General features: G+C 37.5%; 2 protein-coding genes across 4 annotated transcripts in view; one reads left to right on the top strand and one right to left on the bottom strand.

The window, feature by feature from the left end:
* The first annotated feature begins 1730 nt into the window (after positions 1-1730).
* LOC136256365 (uncharacterized) lies at positions 1731-20481 on the top strand. Of its 2 annotated transcripts, none has more exons than XM_066049303.1 (10): positions 1731-1859; positions 7717-8090; positions 11617-11883; positions 16134-16274; positions 16323-16419; positions 18701-18757; positions 18807-18913; positions 18966-18995; positions 20011-20136; positions 20186-20481. In XM_066049303.1, the coding sequence occupies exons 2-10, from the start codon at positions 7733-7735 to the stop codon at positions 20329-20331; spliced, it is 1329 nt and encodes a 442-aa protein (XP_065905375.1). In that variant the 5' UTR covers positions 1731-1859; positions 7717-7732; the 3' UTR covers positions 20332-20481. The 2 variants fall into 2 exon arrangements, with proteins under 2 accessions (XP_065905375.1, XP_065905376.1); XM_066049304.1 differs by having other exon boundaries at positions 1760-1851.
* LOC136256366 (uncharacterized) overlaps positions 2182-23048 on the bottom strand; it is a 44404-nt gene continuing 23537 nt past the window's right edge. For both annotated transcript variants that reach the window (XR_010701486.1, XR_010701482.1), the window contains one exon: positions 2182-2327. The gene's annotated coding sequence lies outside the window, so the exon portion shown is untranslated. The remainder of the gene's footprint in view (positions 2328-23048) is intronic.

Here is a 23048-nt window from a genome sequence, read left to right as displayed (position 1 = left end):
TTTAATATGTACCATATATATAGTCACCATGTGTACACATTTCAGCTCCTTTGTGAGACCTGTGAAGTAATAAAAAGTAACATTGTGTAGCTGTATACTGTGGCATACATTTTTGCTCAGTTACAGTATGACAATTATTCTGCCTATTACGCTATAGCATTATGCTTGATGCTTGCAGGCACCTATTATGCTCAAAATTATGCCAGCATAATACAGTGTAGGCTGGTGCCTAACGTATATACAAGCTAGAGTGCAGAATGGCTTCATACATGCAAATGAGCCACAAACATGCATATAGTTCATTCCTGTGGTTGTTTACTATTACCATGCATTCCTAACATGGACTATAAAACAACATTTTTGGTCAAATAAAAAAGCCACATGATAATATGTGACCGGGCCTGCGAAAATAGGGCATGTGGGCACATGATTTTTGCCTACTTTTTCAAACCTTCATCACTAATAACTTTTTGTACCATTATGCTATGGCATTGCAATTTTTAGCTCTTAGTAAGCATTTAATTGGCATTATGCTGCAAGTTACAGAATGAAAATATACTTTTCTAATACTGAGATATGACCTGTAGAGTGACGGGGTGTAGTTTGTGCCCACATGCCCTGTTTTCGCAGGCCCGGTCACATATATATTTGTTTTTGGATTTGCCTTCTGTGTTGCAAGAAGTGGTAAAGCCCCTGTATCACTGGAAGTATATTAAAATTTCTTGGACAAGAAAGTTGCAGTACAGGACAGAATTTTCCTGAATAGTTTCTGAAAAATTAATAAATAAATAAATAATCATGAAAGCCGGATCCAAAGTTTTAGTGAAGCTACGTGATTGTGAAATCTGCGAGACGCAAATTAATTCATTTCAAGTTTAATTCTATACTGTAAAGTTACGAAAACATGAAGGTTTAGGCACAGCTTTACTCATTCAGTCTGCCAGCAATTTCATTTGCAAATACTCGCGCAAAAAAATTGAACCTTGCACATTCGATAGGCAAGTTATAAAAACCGGAATCGAAATGGGAAACGAAACGAAACGAAACGAAATCAGCCTACAGTATAGTGGAGGACAATCACAATAGTATGCACAGTTACACTATAATATATGCACGCAGTACCTGTTTATGCATCAAGCAAGACTCCAGGTGGCAGATTTCTCTGCACGGCGCTTATCGATTAGATAGAGATATTAAACGCCTGCTCCTATCCGAGGGTCTGGGGACTCTATAATAGAAAAGTTCTGTGCTTGGGTAGGTGAGCGTTGATTGTCCCTTGACCACTTTTATAAGAGGAGTGACTAGGAATAACTACTTGATCATTACAAACCGTTTACGGTAAAAAAAAAAAAGCAGTGGGTTGACGAGTCTGAAGCCATAGGGATCCATCTGTGGCTATTATGGCACGCTTCTTATGAAAGTGGTTAAGGGAACAGATCACCTACCCAAGCACAGAACTTTTCTATTGTATAGTCCCCAGACCCTCGGATAGGAGCAGGCGTTTAATATCTCTAATCGATAAGCACCGTGCAGAGAAATCTGCCACCTGGAGTCTTGCTTCATGCATAAACAGGTACTGCGTGCACATATTATAGTGTAACTGTGCATAATATAGTGATTGTCCTCTACTAGAGTGTAGGCTGATTTCGTTTCGTTTCGTTTCGTTTCCCGTTTCGATTCCGGTTTTTATAACTACCACATTCGATAACTCGACGCAATACTTTCCATCACGCGATGCAATCATGGATATTAATTAGCCAGTCCATATCCGGCTAATTTTGTGGGCGTTTCTCGCGAGTCGAAGGCTGATCAAGACGGAGATACGCAAGGACTGTCGATCTATACTTTGCAGTAAGCCGGTATGTTGTGTGCACGTTTAATAGTCGCATTTCGTTGAAGTGTTGTGACACTGATTCGTATAATTGGTACAAACCAACCATATCAGACTCAGTTTCCGGGAACACTCTGTTGAAACACTGCACTCACAACGAGTTAACACAATCTCTAGCTAGCATATCTTATGATGCACCAGTACACCTGCAGTATAAACAATACACTTAGCTACCCAAGTATCGCTAATGTGCAGTTTATAAATCAAGTAGGATGATGCATGATCATCCATCTTTAATACCCATTGATATGGCACCTGTAGCTCAGTCTTAGTGTGCTAATAACCCTACAGCTACAGTGCTTGCACATAGCTATATTTCGTCACTCCCTATCCTGCTAATGGCTGCTATGCTCCTCTACACCTACTGCATGTGCTTGATGCTGCATATTAGCAAGTGAGAAATCATTGTCACATGAAAAACGATCTTCTCTTCACACTGCAAGGATTGCAGCATTAACAGTTGTTATCTGTATATGAAACATTGTACCTTGGGATGTCTGCTCAAGCAGGTGTTCCCCAAAACTGAGTGAGTAAAGTGTTATATGGTTATCCATGATACATGTTCAGGGGCGGATCTAGGATTTATAAAAGGGGGGGGCTAACTCAAGGTACTAATCTCTTGGTTAGTGGTGTGCGAAGCATGCTGGAACTAGGGGGGTCGAAAAGTTTGAAAAATAGATGCTAAAATACTGCAATTTGGAGACATTTCCACATAAAGTTCATAATATTTTCTGCCTGTAGATATTTTATATACTGCCTTTAGATTATAGGTATGGCTCTCTGAAGCATCTTGCTAATGGAAAAGTTTGGGTAGGTACAGACAACCAAGTACATGATGCACCCCTCTCACAATTGCACAACACTGAATATGTGCATGTTAGAATAAGAATGTTGAAAGTGGAAACTTTTGAAATTTGAACAATACAAGATTGAATCTGAGAGCATTTTCAATGGTAATTGTGTACCTGAATTAAGTATTGCCATACATATTAACTACTCAAGTAGATGAATGAAGCCCTTTAACCAGACCAATGCACTTCATTGTATGTATAGGCGCAGGCAGATTTGGAAAAATTCCATAACAGAACCAACTACATGTTTCCAGTGAATGTTCTATTTGAGTAGTTAGCTGACTGCTCTATTAGAGTACTGATCTCGATCTTGTACACCTCCAATGCTGATCCAGGTCCTTGTTGCATAAACTTTAACATAAATCCACTGATAATACCTTGGAAAGATATTTATAAGGTGGTTTTTTGAGTATTTGATCAGTATGTGATAATACCTGAGTATTATTAGTGATCATATAAGGCCAATGAAACTTGATTAGCAGTTTCGCGTCATCGACCGCATGCTTTTGATACACCTGCATGGAATTTCATTATTGGTATTTCAGATCAAAATACTCTAATAGAGCAGTCACTTTTACTCTAATAGAACAATCAGCTATACTCTAATGGAAAAATCACTTGTTATATGGATTAATAACATACTTTAACTATTTATGCAAGAATAATCAATGTAGATCTCACTGTTTTTGGCAGAAATATTCATGTTTGGGATGTGTGTTGTGCTTTCGGAAAATAATGAATAATGATTAATAACTGCCCGCCCGCATCAAATTATCAAAATTCTGAGTGAGAAACTGGCAATCAAGTTTCATTAGCCTAATTACGCTAAGACAAAATTTCATCAGCATATTGATCAAGTAAAGCCTAAATATGAAGGGGGGGGGCTTCAGCCCCCAAAGCCCCCCCACCCCCACATCCGCCCCTGATGTTCTGGTTACGTGTTCTGGCGTTGGTCTTGGGTGGGTGGGTATCCACCATCATCAAACTTAATGGGTTTAGTTGCAGTTGACAATTTTTTTGTCTCCCTGTAGTGTAGAGAACTCAAAATGCCACAACATCCCTGAAGTAGCACAGTTTTGCATGCTGTGCATTGTTTGTTTATCCACTGGCTTGTAGTGCTGTTTTTGCAATTGGTATGTCAGGTCTTGATTTCATTTATTGGTTTGTGTGTAAATGTTGTTAGGCAAGATCGAGGAGTCGCCAATAACCTGGGACTCTCATATATAATTCGAGAAATACATTAAATATTTTAAATGTATGATCCCATCTAAGTTCAATAAAGGAAAAGTGTGCTTTATGTATATGTTAAAGTATAGCCGCGAGTGCTATATGAAAAATAAAGTACGAGGCGCGCGGCCGAGTACTTTATTTTTCATATAGCACGAGCAAGGCTATGCTTTAAATGATTTATGGAACTTTCTAGTCGTGTAGCTTCACCATACACTAGGACTCGTAATTAACAAGCGTTGCACGAACTATTAGCAGCCTGAACACACACAAACTAGTTTAACAAAGTAACTCACGCATATTTCACCATAGTTTGGCATAGTAGACGTTCATCGCGTATTTTGGCAGGTTTTGCTCACAACCCACAATCGATTCTATTGTGAGTCACATGGTGAAGTATTTCCGTGACATCTCCAGGACTTGTCTGTTTACATTAACAAACGTAACAGCAACGTTACCTTCTCCCACCCATCATCGAAACATTTAGGTATGTCTATAAAAGCAATCCAGTGGTGGAACTTGTATTGGCTGGGGTGATTGATCACTCAGCGCGGCGAGGCTATCAGCCTTCACCGGCTTGGGTGATTAGTCGTACTGGCGCGAGCCCCGTAGGCTATTAGCCTACACTAAGGCACGTGGGCAACTGTGCTTTATTGCCCACAAAGAGTGCTTTATTGCACTGCAAAGAGTGCTTTATTGAACGAATAAAGCACTCTTTGTGGTCGATGAAGCAGTTGGCCGGCTGAGAGTGTACTTTATGAAAATTAAAGTACACTTTTTCCTTTGATCTCGCCCACGCAAAGTTCTATAAATTCCATTAGAGTGTACTTTATTTTCCTTTGTATGGCAATAAAGTACACTTTGTGTGAATGTGACACAACAACCCACAGAGACACTATGACCACAATTACCCCCACTAACAAAGCTGTCAACAACATTACCATAACAATTAACAACAAATTAATGGCTATGCACACAAAATTTGTAATTCCACTACAATAATCATACGATTCAGTCCTATAAATTGTTCACTAAATTGTCTATTATTGTAAGTCCAGGGAATTCTTCAGTAGCTGCACCTTCAATATAATTGCATTGATGGCCACACTCACAAGCAATCAGATAGCTGTACAAACTGTCCATTACTCATGTGCACCGTAGCTAGCCTTCCTCAGTCATTCTTCTGTCCCACTACTAAGTAAATTGTGGATCTGAAGGATCACAAATCATGTTATTGATATCCATCACTACAAATTAACCTTCTACTATGTAATCACTACTACACAATAGTTTCCTCACTGCCATTGTGGCATTCCAGGTCATGATAAACTATTGGTTGCAGCTCAGGATTCATGCATTGAACAGTAGCACCACTTACACTCGTGCAATATGGAAATCAAGGCACTCAGATGTGGTCTCGAGCCAAATATAGCACTCAGCTTTGCTTTGTGCTACGTATATTTATAGCCTCTCTATACCACAACCTTGTGCTATATTTTGTAACATGTAAATCACATATGACTACAGGATGAAGGTTGCCAAAGTTCAATAATAAATTGTTTTTGCAACTTTTCAAACATAATATCAAACGGTACGGTTGTACCGTTTAAGTAGGAATCCAGGTAAAATTTTCATGCACAGCCCAAAATTCCACCATTAAAAATCGTCCTAGAGATATCTTACAAGACCACAATCACTTTTACGGAATAGTACTAGTCCATATAATACATAAAACAGCATTAAATACAACAAAACACTTACAGGTGGCCGGATACAGAATTTTAAAAATTGCCAAAAAATTGAATTTTAGACTGACTGCCTGACTGTTGACTGACCACAGTCGCAAGCCTAGAAGCCAAATGAAGCAGTGCACGGCCACCATTTTATGCCAGATGTCAAGAATAGTGGTAGTGAGACTACTCTACTAAATGTTATCCATTTGCAATAACCAGTGACAAGGATCAGAACACAGCCTTGAGTGGAGTGAGCCAGAAGTGAAGGGACCAGAACAAATAGCAAGGATGAAGGATCTAGCCTATTACTTATCACGAACACTTACTGTACAGGATTGCACCATAATATTGTACAGGATGAAATTTTTCTTGTGTTGTTCAGTGGCAATTAATATCATGCTTGACAATGTTCTATTCCTGTGGGCATAACAGCAGCAATAATACGTAGTTGGTTATAGGGGATGAATATTTCTTGTATACACCACATACAAGCTTGGGTACAAATACCATCTAGTATGTACATAACGTGCACAAGTGGACTGATCAAGGTTCACAAGATTGCTTGGGACCAAATGAAACAAGTGACTTGGATGTTATTAGAATTGTGACTGCATCTTTGTACATTCAGTTGCCATCCCTGTGTAGATTCACAGACTCATCACTCATGTATGGTTAGATGTGTGACCTAATATGGGAAAACCATCTATGTATACACATAGATTGTGATTTTAAACATTTCAATCCAGTATAGCTTGGGAAGGCCAAAATTGTGAGTCTGAAATTTTCAGCCCGAATGCAAACTATCATATAGTGTTTAACTCAATCATAGGCGGTGGAAAGGAGGGGGCTAGGGGGCTAAAGCCCCCCCTCAGAATGATATCACACCGAAATTATCTTTCTTGGAGTGGGGCTGAAAATTGTGATAAAGATCGAGATACTCTAATAGAGCAGTCACTCTAATAAAGTAGTCAGTGTGTAGCGATCTATGTAAGGATTTTTATGTAGTTTATCAGCTAGAAATGGTAGCTGGTGAGGTGGAAAGCTCTTGTCAGTTGGTTGTGACCTTTTTTTTTTTTTTTTTTTTTTTTTTTGGTCTCACCTTACCAAACTATAGAAATAAGTCTGGGTCAGCTCAGCGGAGCCCCCCCTCATATCAACTACTTCCTCCACTGCTGAACTCAATCTAGTCTGTAGCAACCTAGCTACTGATATAACTATATTTCTGAGCATTTTTTCATAACTGTATGTAAGGACTCTCAAGAAACTTTCATTATTTGTGCCACTCAAAGTAAAAGAAACACATGTACATGCAGAAAACATCTGGGCAACTTTCCAGGGGTCTCTATCTCCAGCCAGTAGCATTCCAAGGTACTAAAGTTTCCAGTGGTTGGCACATGCCTCTACATATCCATTCATGAAAAGCAGTCCAAGAAAGAGTGGCATGTGTAGTGTATTAGTGTGGCTATTCATTCATGGTGGAAAGTCTACTTCAACAGAGTGTGAAAAGATCAACATTTTGTACAAACGCCTGCAATACAGTATTTTCAATAAAAATACTGAGAAGGATTTTATACTACACAATGTATATGAACTTGTATGCAGCAGATTTGAGGTCAACTGGTTACAGCTGGTGACCTATCAGGATCACAGACAGATGGAAAGCTTTTTGACATACAGTATATTAGACTACAGTTTTTGAGGGTGTGTATAAGTTGGTACATAAAATACATACTTGCATGTAGCAACCTAATAGAGATTAGCACAAATAATAGTAATTATTTGGTTCAGCCTGGCAAGTAGCTCTGCATGCAACACTGGTGGCTTCTCGATTCCCTACAATGATAGGGACCTCCTAGGAATAAACTTGTATATAAATACTTGGGTAGTGGCAATTAATATGCACAATCAATCTGTGCAGTTGTGTGGATAGATGGACAGCCTTTTGTCTTTACAATAGAAGATTACAATACTTATCAGAAATTGTCAGTATTCTTGTATGTGTTTATGATTACAGGTAACTATAGTAAAAGATGTCTGCACTGGATGTGTACTACGAGTTTAACCCAAAGCTAATCAATAGTCTACCAGTGAAAGACCCCATATTCTCTGAAAAACTACTTCAGAATGGCATGTTTTCTGGAGATGTGAAAGCCAGGGTGAAATCCCAGCCAACAGATGCAGATGCAGCTGAGTACTTCTTAGATCATGTGATTCAACCTCCTTTGGACAGTGGTGATACAGGACCATTTGAGAAGTTGTTGACAGTGATGGAGCAGTTTAACAGTCAGCAGCTAAAGAAATTGGCCAGTGACATCAGACAAAAGTTACAGGATGGAACTAAAACTAGTGGAGGGGATGGAGCTAGTGCAACTGAAGGAGAGTTAACAAGTCAGTATTGTTTGTACTGATAGAGAATTTGACTATACAACTCACAGTTAAAACAATGTTCCGTCCTATACAGTACATGTAGCTTCCACGCCTACTAGGCAACCCTCTTATAAGAATGAAATGTGTATAAGTGACTAGGCCTGCGAAAACAGGGCATGTAGGCACAAGCTACATCCCGTCACACTAAAGGTCATATCGCGGTATTGGAACAGAATATTTGCATTCTGTAACTTGCATCAGAAAGCCAATTAAATTTTTCCTAAGTGGTAAAAAGGTCATTGCCATAGCATATTGGTGTAAAATGGCATGATTCAAGGAAGTTTGAAAATATGGACAAAAATCATGTGCCCATGTGCAGGCCCAGTACCATTATTATTAAGTGAATTACTCATCATAGAATAAAGAATTCACAATAAAAAAATAGCATAAACAGTTCTGGTGAATTTGTGTTGCCTTCTCCAAGGATTTGACATAATGAATTATCGTTATTAAAATGTTGACATTAACCTATCATCACAGCTATTTCTTGGCTGCCACTTTTGATTTCACAATTTTTATCACCCTGGCCTTTTTGGGATGCACCTATTTACAGCTTGGCTGTTTTGGTTTAGATATCACTTCTTTTTGTAATTGCAAGCCACTAAACTGGTTATAAGCTGTCTTTGGGACTGACTTCATTTCAACCTTTTCAGAATTGTTGAACAAGACAAAACTGGAATTTTCTATGCATTTGTGTGCACAGCTTTGTGTCTGATCAAATATTTGTAGGCCAAAATAGCTGGAGGTGTGTACAAGGCAACAGGAAGAACAAAATTAATGAAAATATACATGCACCATTTTTCACTAATAGTAAGGCTGGTGGTTGTATAACTGCACATTTCAAGTAAGTAGAAACATCAAGTTAACAACTTATAAAGGTAAACAACTAAAGTGGAGGTGCCACAATGTGTAATGTTATAGAAGCATTGTGTGAAAATTTCAGGTTAATAGCATGCGGGAATGTCACATTGCAGTTAGTCAAAATCAAAGAATTGAATGTGTGCAGCACATGTACATGTGGCCTATAAACCATCTGATAGTAACCCATACATTCTCATAATTTATCTTATGCCAGTCCTTTTATAATTACATGTTACAGTACATGAGTGCACCCAAGGGCGTAGGAGGCGGTGCGACAAGTGAGGCAAGAGCCTCACCACATTTTGATCCAATTTTAAGAAATATCCGGAAATCGTATTGCTAGTGTTGCGGAGCATAGCATACGCATACTTTTGATTTATGCTAGAATATGCATCGCCAGGTAAGAACGACTGGTAGGATTCAAAACTCAAGGACTGTTAGGCGATATAAGTAATAATTGTTTGAGGCAAGAAGCCTTAACCTTTACAGTCACGCACGAGGGTCACGCAAATGGTTTTCGATTATAACACGTAGCGTGATTACCCGGGAGGGATTCCCCAAGCTATTATTAGTTGACTATTCAAATGTACACTAAGCAGCACATCATTTATTCTGTATATAAAAAAATAATATAAACGTGTATGCGGCCTGAACTAGTAAAAGTATTCATGCTACCTATATGCACAGCTAACTTTGAATACATAATGCTAGTTAACTATACTGTTTTATAACCTAGTTAGCTTCTTAACTAACATGTCCTACTAGTATAATACTATAAGCATGTATCAATGCATGCAATTAGGTATAATCATACAGCTATTATTCTAAATCAGTAACAGGGAAATATGCCCAGAAATGGTCCAAAATGCACTCTCAGATTAGCTAAAATTCAAAATTTCCTGGGGGGCATACCCCCTGACCCCCCTAGAATAAACTCCTATAGTACATAATTTACCTAATTTAAGCTATACGATCGCACGGGGTCTTCAGAGACTTGGATTTGCCTTACCACTTAAGCTTTCACACCAATAAAATTGTGCATTAGAAAACAATGAAAAATTATGCAAGTTTTAATTGTGCTGTTAATCAGGGAAATATGTTCAAATCAGCTAAACCTATATACCATAAATTAGGAAAATTTTTACATAGAAAATTTTCGTCTATTAAAATTTTGACGCAACATATTTTTGTCACTGGCATAATCAATGAAAATTTTTTGACAGAATAACTATACGTTAACATTAGTAAGTGCAAATTATTTGTATAATTAAAATAATTTGTCATTTTAATTTTCGTCGATAAAGCCAGTGACGAAAAATTTTTTTTGATGACAAATTTTTCCTGATTTACGGTAACTTACAACTTCATCGATGTTGTGATTATGCCAAGAGGGTGTTGTATGGCATCCTTAACAGTTAATGGAATTTATACAGTGGAACCTCAGTTATCCAAACCCCATGGGACCAAAGGTGTCTGGAAAAGTCCATATCTCTGAAAGTGTGTATAATTAACATTAAAATACGTAACATAAAGAAGATTTTAAAAATTCAGTATTATCAACTGCCCTGTGAAGTGCACTCCATTATAGTGTTCTAGTACATTCCACCTCTACTCCTGCCCTTAAGGGTGAAATGGAGAAGGATGCTATATACACAACAACCTAGTGGAGGCTGCAGATGGTAAGTTTTTTCCACTTGCGGCAGAAAATTTTGGAATGTGGACACCATCTAGCATAGAAACATTATGATCTATTGCTCATTCTTCTACTGTTGAAATGGACTTCAGTGGGAAAAGCTTTTCACTACTTTGTTGAACGACTTGTTGTTCAACTATATTCAAAAATGTTTATGACTTTGGTCTCTTCATCCTCATTTAGAGGATGATTGGTTGGAGGGTTGCTCAGGTCAATAGAACAATCCCTTTGATGATTATAGTAATCAGCGTTCCAGCAGCCAGTAGTGATAGTAAATAGGATTTGCAAAGTGAACTGGTAGATAAAGAAGATAAGGATCGTGACAGTAGTGATTCTCTTTCTGATTGTAGTGTTTGTTTTGGTGTGCCTGTTACAAACAGGTTTTCTTAGATGTTGGTTGCTCCCCCATCCTCGGCTACAGGATTTACAGTGGAACCAGATCCTAGTCCAGTTTCAATAATACTTCTCCTCATTCACCAAGAGCCCTTCACCATCACCAGCACCGGTCCAATCTACTAGCTCATTGGAGACAACATCCTAACTTTTCCCCCTCTATTTCTTCTGTTTTTCAGCCCTTTCCTGCACAACACTGCTATCTCCCTAACTACCTTCAACAGCAAAACAGAGTTGATGCCATCTTTTCCTCATTCTAACAATGTACTGATGTAATTCAAGCACAACTATTCCGACCACACTCTTTCCTTTCCCTACTGCTTCTGAGTTAATGAAATGTACCATTGTTTGCATATTCTACAATAATATTATTTATCACAAAACTTAGTTACCACCCTAATAGAACAGTCATTACTCTAATAGAGCAGTCATTTCCATAGTTCAGTTAAGCAAGAATCCAGATAAGGGGGTCCGGATAACTGAGGCTCCACTGTAGGTTCTTTTTACACAGTAGTTATAAACAATCTATATCCCATTTAGTCACAGCTCCAACATTTACAACATCACCATCACCACAAAGTGTAAACCTCACACAAACTGCCACATTTACATGTTCTGCTACTGGTGATGATATGAAGTACCAATGGACAATTGGATCAGGATCATTTCCTAGTAAAGTGACTGGTATAAACACCAATACTCTGGTGATCCCAGATGTGAGGTCATCTGACGATAACACCTACTCTTGTACAATTAGTAATGATGGAGGTAGTGTTACATCAGATCCTGTTCAGCTAACAGTTACTGGTACGTAAGTTACTGTAATTTAGTACTTTGAGGTTCAGCTATATATGAGTTACTGCTCAATTAGAATATAATTTGTTTGGTTTTAGCATTATGATTTCATGGTTAACTCTTTTTGTACAAACAAGGCTCTGGTATTAGATACAGTACATGGTTTGCACTATAATACCCAAATTTCCTATGATCTTGTTTGGTGTGTCAAATGGAAAGGCAATCAGAGTATATAAGTGACTGGCTTATGAGAAAGTCCACCAGTTCATAAAATTCTCTATTTTGCAATGCAAACGTATTGAGAAAAATGTATGTTATGAGCCAATAAAATCAATTTCAATTTCTACCAGCTTTCCCCAAGTGCAAACTACACACATTTTTGCTGAGAAAGTTATACCATCATAACACCATGGCTATTGGCCTAGTATAGTGTCAAAAACATAAGGCTATCATTCAATTGCAAGAGAAGGTAACTATCATTTGGGGCTGTAGTTTTAGCAGCTTGCAACAAATTCAGTATATCTAATAAACACTGTGACAAAACCCAGTGGTGACTTGATCCCCCACAACATGCAATCTAGGATAACCACAACAGCCGGGATCTGAGATCTTCTCTGCATTCAACATGTGCTTAAACATAACTTCTCGCCAGCAAATAATTTTATTCTGTGAATGCTATTCCACTAGGGACCTGTGAGAAGGCTTAAAGCCTGTGAATACAGGGAGCCAGTAACATGTAGCTGAAACATGTAGCTTACTTCATATTACTGTGATATGTGCACTTTAAGAAATAGAGGTATGGTCTCTAAACACACAATGTAAAACAACTTTTGCTCCTTTCCTTATTTTCCTTACTAATGTTTTCTGCATTCAACATAGTTTTCAGGTTCAGCTTTCTGACTCCATGTGCCACAGGCTAATTTGTTGCCTTCCTGCAGGTCTCTATATAGTTGAACGATGATAAACCCTAATGAAAAAATGATAAGTCACAATTGTTAAGTACTGACTGAATGCAGGGGAAATCCTGAATCCCAGGCTGTGTGGCTCCTCAGGCACATTCCTGGCTGTCTATTACTTTATGTTATAGTTGCGTGCTTGGTATAATTATAACTGTACTTCAGCAGATAGGATTTTGTTGCATGTACTGATATCTTGTGTGTGTATATCAGTTGTAAATTATGGCGGAGGATTCTGTATTGTTGACTTAATGGTCACTGTAGCAAATTTCAATGGATGATCTTAGGCTCGACTGTGCTGAATGCAGAAAAATCTCAGACTAGGTGGTGACTTGATTCACAGACAGCTTACAGTCTAGACATGTGAGGAGCCATACAGCCTGGATTTCAGGATTTTCCCTGCATTCAGCCAGTACTTAACAATTGCGACTTCTTGTTTTTCATTAGGGTTTATCATTGTCAACGAATTAGCCTGTGGCACAGGAAGTCTAAAACCTGAACTTAAAAGTTATTCTGAATGCAGAAAAAATTGCAGACCAGGTGGTGACTTGATCCACACATATGTGTTTAGACTAGGAATGCCATGGCATGGATTTTTTCGTGAATTGTGATAGCTATAAGGGTGCCATATGTCATGCTTAACAGTTAATAAATAATTTTGTGAATGTGATGTAAATTTCATGACAGTATTAGTACACAATCTATTTCCCAACTCCAATATTTACAACACCTGTAGAACATAACCAAAAGCAAGTCCTAATGCTGGCCTCAGGCAAGTTTGAAACAATTATAACAACGATTTTCAAATTGTGACTGCATGATTCTGCAGCTTCTGCTACTTATTTAGCTACCTGTAGTAGATAAACCAAATATTGATACAAACTCCAAAATAAAATGAATAATATCCAGAGACTGGCTTGGGGCTTGCAAATCACTGCACTGTATATTAGAGATTGTAGTTCAGCTAAGGTATAAGAGAAGCAAACACTGATAAACTAAGATTTTATTTGCTCAAGTGGCAAACAGCATTATGCTGGACAAAACCAGTTACTGTGTACAATGGTGTGAAACCATCTATCATATTTGGTAAGTTACCAGGCCTGTGGCCCTCAGGCTTCTGCATACATATCAGCCAAATCAGAAGTGCCTATGGTAAAACTAGTTTATGCCATGTGGGTGAAACATGTGGGGAACTGCTGGTATGCTTTGTGAGTCTATTTATATTGGGCAGTGCAAACATTCAAATAACTCAATTGTGGGTTAATACAGTGAGCAAATAAACACAGGACATCAAAGTGCAGGTTGATAGCAATGCTTTTAGTGCAGTGTATATATCTGGAAAAAAAAAAATTATATAGTTATACAACGGCCACGAGTGCTCTGCCTGATATAAACGCACGAGCCTGAGGGGCGTTAGGCCCGAAGGCAAGTGCGTTTATACAGGCAGAGCACGAGTGCACGTTGTATAACTGTTATGTACCACTCACCTAATAGGTGGGGAGAGTCTCACAAGACAGCTGTAACACTTATAAAGGCCAGGTTTCTAACATCGATTGTGGGTAACCAAGCCGGACGTTGAGATGACATTCCCCCTGCAGTACTGCAGCCACCTGAGATATTGAAAGCTAGTACGCTATGGGTTACATCACTAACCTGCATTCGCTGTTCAACTCTCATCATGTAGTGCTCAGCATGCCAGCGTGATCACTCAATCACCATATAGACTAAGTGCCAGACTAATCGCCATAGTGATTCTCTCGAGCGAAAAAAAGTAGCTAAATAGACGTTTTAAGTAAACAAAACCTAACTACTAAACGATACTAGTCTAATTCTTACTATTCACACTGACTAAACTCGAATCTGGTGGCATGACAAAACTGGTTACCACAATCGAACGTAAAGGTTAGTGTTATTTAGAATATATTTGTTTTATTGAGTCATTGTGGAAGTGGACTACAGTTAATCTGGGCTAAGATGGCACCAGACTAGTAAGGTGTATAAGTACGTTTATATATATGTAGACTAGAGTTGTGGCCACCCGTGTTGGCTTTTTCAATCGCCATTGGCTACTTGTAAACATTATACGTATTGGTGACGTTACGGCCCACAATCGACCTTTACATGTCAGACTATAAAAGAATTCGAGTGATCTGTGAAGTGTCTTTCCACCTATTAGGTGAGGTGTCGTAGTGGTCTTTGCCACCGGCACTTGTGCTATGCTGCACATGCAAAACCGCAGCCAGTACAATATCTATATATTGTACTGCGGTCGGTGCATTATAACTTATAATGCACTCGTTGTGGTCTAAAAAGGCGCAACCAGTGCGTTATAAGTTATAATGCACTCGCTGCGGTCTGCAGCAGTGCAATATACAAATTATTGCACTGGCGGTGCCTTTGAACTGCCCACGCAGAGTGGTACATATATATATATAATATATAGTTGTACATAAATTTGCTTTCACCACTAATGGCTCAATCTTATGTAATATTAATCCAGGCTTCTATTATTTATCATAGCAGTAATATAGAACTAACCTACTAGCCATTACAGTCAATGAACTTCCCCTGAATAATTTCATGATACTGTGTACTGAAAACTTAACTTTACTATACTATAGTAAACAGAGATAGCAAAGAACATCAAAGAAATCTGACGATCGAGTCCAGGAATAATATACACACACTGTGTAATATCATTCAACAAAATATAATTGTCTTGACAGGATAATACTTTATATTCATAGTTAGGTCTGTGTATATCACATTAACATTCCAGAACCAGTGCAATATGTGACATATATAACTACATGTGCTTTTTCTTTTGATCTGTGGTGTGAAAGTAGTAGATGCATATAATATAAACCAGTTGCAATTTTACTGTTAGTCTGTGAATACTTACTGAGGCAATAATAAGTACTCCAGGTAATTCAGGACTCTAACTACTGTCTGCCCATTCCATTTAAGACAGCTGTAGTGTGGTGAGTTCTTTTGAACACTTCACATTACATTACTAATGTGGACTGTTGTGCCATTAGAAGTCATGATGTTTAAGATGCAGAGGAAATCCTGAATCCAGGTCCTCAGGAACTTGCCTATAGACTGCAAGCTGTCTGTTGATCAAGTCACCACTTGGTCTGGGATTTTTATGCATCCAGTACAGCTTTAGTAACATGTTTCTGACTCCTTGCTACACATGCTTTCAGTGATTAATGATATGACTACTTATCTACCAGAATATATCCTGTTTGTGCATTCCAGTGTAGTTTGGTGGATACAGTTTGAGATCTTGTATGTATGTTACAGAAAGGAGACATCGCTCAGCATCGCGTTTACTCAGAAGCGCTGAGCATGCACAGCGTGAGGCGTCATCCCCCTCCTTATCACAATTCATGTCACACTCATTGGTGGACATGGAAGCTAAAGTGGTTATGCTTGGAGCAATGGGTAAAATACTGTGAATGTTAGAATAACTTATCATTCTTTACTGTGCAGCTGTGGGAAAGACCTCCATCATTCTACGATACATTGAAAATTCATTCTCATCTGATGTCAACTCAACAATTGCTGCCTCTTACTCCACATTCACTGTGTTAGCCAATATGATGTTTAATAGATTCATTTCACTGTCTTGTGTAGTATGTATGTATGTGTGTGGTAATATGTTTCTCTGTTCAAATTCTGGCTATAATTGGGAAATGTGACCAGACCTGCAATAACATGTGAACACAAAACTACTCCCACATCAGTCAACAGGTGACACCTCACTACTAGAACAGAACATTTGAATTCTGTAACTTGCATCCACACAAAAGCAGCCAAGCTGTGATAAAAATAAATATGCGGTCTTCAAAAAAGCATGAGTGAAACAAGTTGTGAAATCAAAAAAGTAACAGCCAGTAAATGGCTAATCTAATGTTAATGCTAATAAATGCTGTGCACTACCAACATTGCCATCAGCTGTTTCTTTGCTGCCACTTTTGATTTCATACCCTGGATTTTGAAGGGGCTGCACCATTTCACACCTTTTGTAGTTTTTTTCCAATGTTTCTTCTTATCTAAAAACCACAATGATGACTATTGAAGACGGAAGTACAATTGTGTTGTATTGCATGTTTTGTTTACTTGCTAATACATATTACTAATAGGGTGCTCATATTTTGAGGGCTTCTAATAGAATTCTGCACACTGCATAATGCAAACACATCATTTGAAATTTGACCCAGATAAAGAGGGTACAAAGGTGAATGCACACAGCAAGTTTACTATGAATGTGATAAATATCTTCAGTGTCATGGACATTTATATGTGTAAAAGCAGATAAAGCTTTTGTCACAGTTACAGCGTAAATGGTGTATGAGAAATCATAAGCTAGCCATTGTAGAGGTGCCTTTTGATGGTTTGAAAAACATATCTACTAAGCAAAAACAATTGTTAATCAGGGATCAAGATAATTTTGTAGATCAGTCACCATAGGGTAAGGTACTTGTCAAAAAAGTTGCGAGGGCTTGAAACAAGGACCTAGCACCCTAATCCCTAACCACTGGGCCATGGCACTTAATTTCAACCTTATAAGAGTTGTACTAAATAGTAAAAGTTTATAATTTCATAGATGGAAACTTTAAGTATGTATGGTCACTCAAATCTCTTGAAAAGCTTTGGAATGTGCCTTACCTTACCTGGAAACAGCTACAGTGCAAAATTAGTGTATATGTTTCAGAGTTATGTATGCGTGAAGAGTATGTGTGAAGATTACATTTTCTTTCTTCCTGTTGATATACAGTACGCATGGTATGGCATGCCAACTTGCTTGGATGTACAACACGCAACCATGTGTCTTGATTATAAAGCCACTTAACTGTTGAATGAGGGCTAAATTATGCATGGCCATAGCATGATGACAATAAGCACATATGAAAGTTTGAAAATTACAATTTTTATGTGCTCACATGCCAAAGTTAAAAATTGCATTTTGTCAGTGTTAAGCAGCTCACTGTACAACTAAAGATCTGCACACATTAGAATACACTTCGCTACTTCTGGTAGCACGGCAAGTCCAACTATGTATTGTTTCAGGATTTTAAAGCCCTCAACAAAACACCTTAGCATTTCAAGAGACCTCCACATCACATATAAATGCACAACAATCATTACCGAAGGGACCATTCTAAAGTATTATTTGTTGTTGTTGTATTGTGAGCATTGTATGTTCAGTATAAGAACTGTTGTCATTCTACTTTGTTGTGTTGTATGCTGTACACTCTCACATGGAAGAATGGTCCTGCCAAATGTGTTGATTTTAAATTTAAAATCAGCCAATCAATCAGCATGCTGGTTCATTACTGCATAGTGTTCACAATGGCCAACAACAATAGTAGTGTAACAATGTGCAATGTTAATCTGTTGATATTAAACAGGTTCAAAGCTCTATAATATGATTGTTGATATTTTAGTAGCAAGTTTTGTGATGTGTGTTCTGTTTGAGCAGTTGAGAATGACATATAACTTAAGTGCTTGTATATAACTAATCATTTTTATGAAGCAAATATATACTCCATGTGATATGATTATTATAATGTAACTGCCATTCAACTGAATTAGTAACTAAGTGAGGTACCAATTAAAGGTAAATGCCACAATTGCAAGATTGTTTTTTTTGGCATTAATATGATGTATTGTTTCTTGTATTGTCTTTCTGTGTGTGCTTGTTTATTTTTGGTGTTGTATCTGTAGTTGTGTTTGTGTTTTGTACTCTTCTTCTTTTGCTCACAGGGCTCCACTGAAAATCAGTATTTGGTTATTGAGTGGACCCCCTGTTTAAAAATTACTACTGACAATTACAATTACAATTGTCTTCTTTCTTGTTATTGTAGACAAGCTGACCAACGTAGAGTGAAGTTTCAACTGTGGGACACAGCAGGGCATGAAAGGTTACCATGGACACAGTTACTTATGGCTACCTACCGTATGTAACTGCAGGTTTCGCTCCATGCTACCAATGTACTATCGCAAAGCTAATGCAGCAATTATTGTGTATGACGTGACATCGCTATCATCATTTGAGCAGGTCTCTGAGTGGATTACAGGTAGTTATGATACATGAAGGCTAACTATGAAAATGTATTGTGTGTCTTCCAGAACTCAAGGAGAACATTCCTAATGACATGTGTAAGTGTAGGAGTATATATAGTGCTTTAATAAGAATATAGTACTTTAATAATGGCTAATACAGAACTTGTAGGCTAGCAGCAGCAGTAATGCCAATACTATGCTAGTGCTGCTTTCAAAATGCATGATATATATAGTGGGTGAGCCATAATAGTGCTCAGTATACAGTCTCCTAATCATCTGTTGAAATTATAAATCAATATGATTAACTGGTAATTTTTAGTGTCAGGTAAAATGAGATGTGACAGATATGCGATAGGCTTTAGAACTCTGCAGTAGGATATGAAAACGTTTATACCTGAGTTTATTGCATATAACATGTAGATAGAACCTATTTAGCCATTTTAAGGCCATGCAGGTAAACGTAATCAAAATTTCTTGTCCTAGGATATATCACCATTTTTCTTGTCACTCAGTGAAATTTGGAACTCATTACTCTGAGCTATCTAGTTAACAAAAGTGTGCACACCTGTTCACATTGCTATTGGAAATGACATACGTAGGCGGCTCCAGGATTTTTGGTTGCTGATTTTTGATCAGGAACATACGTAGCTAGACTTTTTTGGTGAAGACTGAAAAAGGTACAGGTAACTGCTTGCTGAGAATAACTGCTCTTCACTAACTATACATTAATGTCACTGATAAACTACATTAAAATCCTTATTTATAGCTACATAGCTTGCTACACTGCTTTTCTGAATACTGTGAATGCTTTATTTGAGAGATTGACTGCTCTATTAGAGTATCTCGATCTGAACATCTTGTGTGATTTGCAAATCAATGCAAAATATTTTATACACTTGACCAGTTTTCAGAAACCTCAGAAACCCCCTGGAGCCACCCTGGATGAGAAAAGTCTATAAGGCCTAAGCACACCAACTGTAGAATGGATGGTTTTTTCATCTATGTGAGTACGTGTGGTATGCATGCTGCACTCCCTCATTGCAGTGATTTTATAAGAAAATGTGTTGATGAGTAAGGTGTCATTAGTTCACTGGTAACAATTATTCTGTAGCACTGACAATAGTTGGAAACAAAATAGATCTTATTGAACAAGTGGCAGTGCCAACAGAAAAAGGTAAAAAATTAGCAGCCTCACTAAATGCAACATTTGTGGAGTCATCAGCAGCAGAAGACATTGGTAGGAATAGTAATTATTGTGGCTACATTTTGACCTAATCCTTCTATAGGCATCCGAGATATTTTTGTTAGAACTGCAATTCAAATAGTAGAAATAAAAGAGAAGATATCACAGGACAACATGCATACAGGTCCTTCTGATACAATTGCTACTGTACCACCTGGAAAACCTAAATGGAAGTGTTGTCCCTCGTGAAGTTGTGAGGCATTAAATTCATAACACTTTTCCTAAACATATGCTATGTGTGCAATTATTTTTCAGTGGCTGTAATGGTTGTTACACACTACATACAAATTGATTAAATGTATAGAACTGTTGTTTTTTTTAAATTAAATAAGTGACATACTTGGATAATGGGGGGGGGTATAGCTAGGTTTACTATGCTATGCCTATGACATATTAATAGTGCTTTAGGAAATTTTGACAAATCAAAGTTGTGCATGCCAGTATTGTATATAGGATATATGTATTGGTTTATGCTGTATTGTGCACGTACTGTTAGACTTGGAAACAAGTTGATGTTAAGCTACTAAAAATTAAGTACCCATGTATTTAATATGCTAAGTAATAAATTAAAATTCTAAGGTGTTACTTAATTACTTTGTTCATCATTCATTGACTATTTCATAATGCATTAATTACCAGCTATATTCATTGCTAAGGTACTGTGACTTGAACTCAGACTCATCTTCTTTACTAGCTGATTTTGAATATTTCTAGGCATAACTTGAGCTCAAATACTTGTGTGTGGAGCTTGACCGAGTTAGATTCTCTGGTTGGTTGCTTGTAGCCTTAATATGCATGCTTAAAACTTTTATTAGAATCAGCAAATTATATAATTTTCTAGTTATAAATGGCAAATAACATCACACTTGTAGCTAAAACTAAAAATATCATTTTAGATATGTATTTTTGTAAAGTAGTTTTTAAAAAGTGGCCAATAAGGTTGTAACTAATTTTTTAACATAAAATTCTGGTATGGCAGGATGTTTAGCACAATGGTGAGATGGCAATGTAGAGGTCAAGAAGAAGAGGATCACTTACAGCTTTATGGAGTGGTCATTTTTCCTACCTAGCAAGGCATGGAGGCAATACTGTATATCAATCACTTGATTATTTATTCTATTATAGTAGCCTATATTATTCTATTAGGGACAGGGTATATAAAACATCACACTTAAAAAATGCAGTCAGGTACGTAACTATTTGATGTGACTGTTGTATAGGGCTGTGAATCGGTTATGCAATAATCGGTTAATTAATCGGTTATTGTAGAGGGTGATTGATAATCGGGCTATGTGTGCAGCAACCAATTATACAATTGGATCACATGATCACAGAATTGTTTACCGTTTTGGTCATAATGAGTGCACTAAAGTGAGTGAGAAGGCAGTTTATTGTTGTTTGTTAGGAATTACACACCACAAATCCATCCTTTTCCCTAACTTCTTAGCATGTTTGATTATGAAAACACTGTTAATGTACAAATTACATTGAAATAATCATTAAGCCAATTAATCGGTTAATCAATCGGTTATAGGAAGCCAATAATCGGTTATGTACATTTGGTCCAGGTCACAGCTCTACTGTTTTAGGCAGAAACTTAAACTGAAAAATTTCCACTGCTACTTCTTTTAAATTACTTATACATGCCCCAAAAGTGCAAATATATAATAATTATTATGTGACATAATGGACTGACATTTTGCACATTGCAGTTCAGCATGAGGTGGAGCTATAGATCATTGATGCAGTATATAAGATAAGTAGGAAAGGACTTCTACAAAGTGTCTTATTATTCAAGGTTCTAGATCTGTTATTCTGGAGAGAGACTCCATGGACTCAAGACTTAAAATTTGACCAGCCCTGCAAAAATAGGGCATGTAGCTAGTAGGTTAGAATAGGTAAGTACTTGTTTCTGAGAATTTTCACATGGACTGAATTTTAGTGGTCACGTGACCAAAATTCCAATTTAAAATCATTGTAGTTATAATTGATTTGAAGTGATTAAAGACATATTAATTATTATCTTTGTTACTTTCTGTACACCTTGTAGTTCGATAACATGTGCCAATGTGTCCAATAGCTTATATCATTGAAAATTTTAGGTCATGTAACAACTAATATGTTACTTCAGTCATGCGTTAAAGTAACTCTGATATTTGTAGAGAAGTCCTAAAAATAACAACATGTACCAGGCTACTCTAAACCCAATACAGCTATAATAATTGCTGCATCTGATGTAGTTATTATGTATGGGATTTTAGGTCATGTGAACATTTGCAGATGTTAGCTCAAAAAGCAATTCAATTAGTACTTGTTTGTTTACATTAAAGGTCAGCCTGTGTGACAATTCTCAGAAACAGTAAAAAGCCAAACTTTCCTATTGAGTTAAAACCCTACATACAGTGGGTACATAAAGTTTGCCTACATTTTCAAATTATGCAGCTAAATTTTTATGTTGCTCATATGCTGTGGCCACAAAATTTTCAATACATATTACGTAGCTACACTTCAAATTATAGCTGCAAGTTATAGACCATTATCCTACCCTACATTTCACCGATAACTATAATAGACGATATGCACACTTTATTACTCGAACGAAAAATGATCAATTAAGCGTAGACGACGCAAAACTCGACGGTAACTTAAAAGCAGAAGTCCCATACAAAAGTATGGGAAGCAAACGCGGCTCAAGCAATAACTCACCACTCGAGCTAAGGACAAGCCATCTCGCTTGCCATACACTTCTTTTGCAAGGAAAGAAGTGTATGGCAAGCGAGATGGCCTGTCCTTAGCTAGAGCAGTGAGTTATTGCTCGAGCCACATTTGCTTCCCATACTTTTGTATCAGACTTCCGCTTTTAATTTACTATCGAATTTTGTGCCGTCTACGCTTAATTGATCATT

The sequence above is a fragment of the Dysidea avara genome, chromosome 5, assembly GCF_963678975.1.
Source record: "Dysidea avara chromosome 5, odDysAvar1.4, whole genome shotgun sequence".
Lineage (NCBI taxonomy): Eukaryota > Metazoa > Porifera > Demospongiae > Dictyoceratida > Dysideidae > Dysidea > Dysidea avara.
Note: the sequence above shows the minus strand (reverse complement) of the source record. Positions and strands in the feature narration are given on the sequence as shown.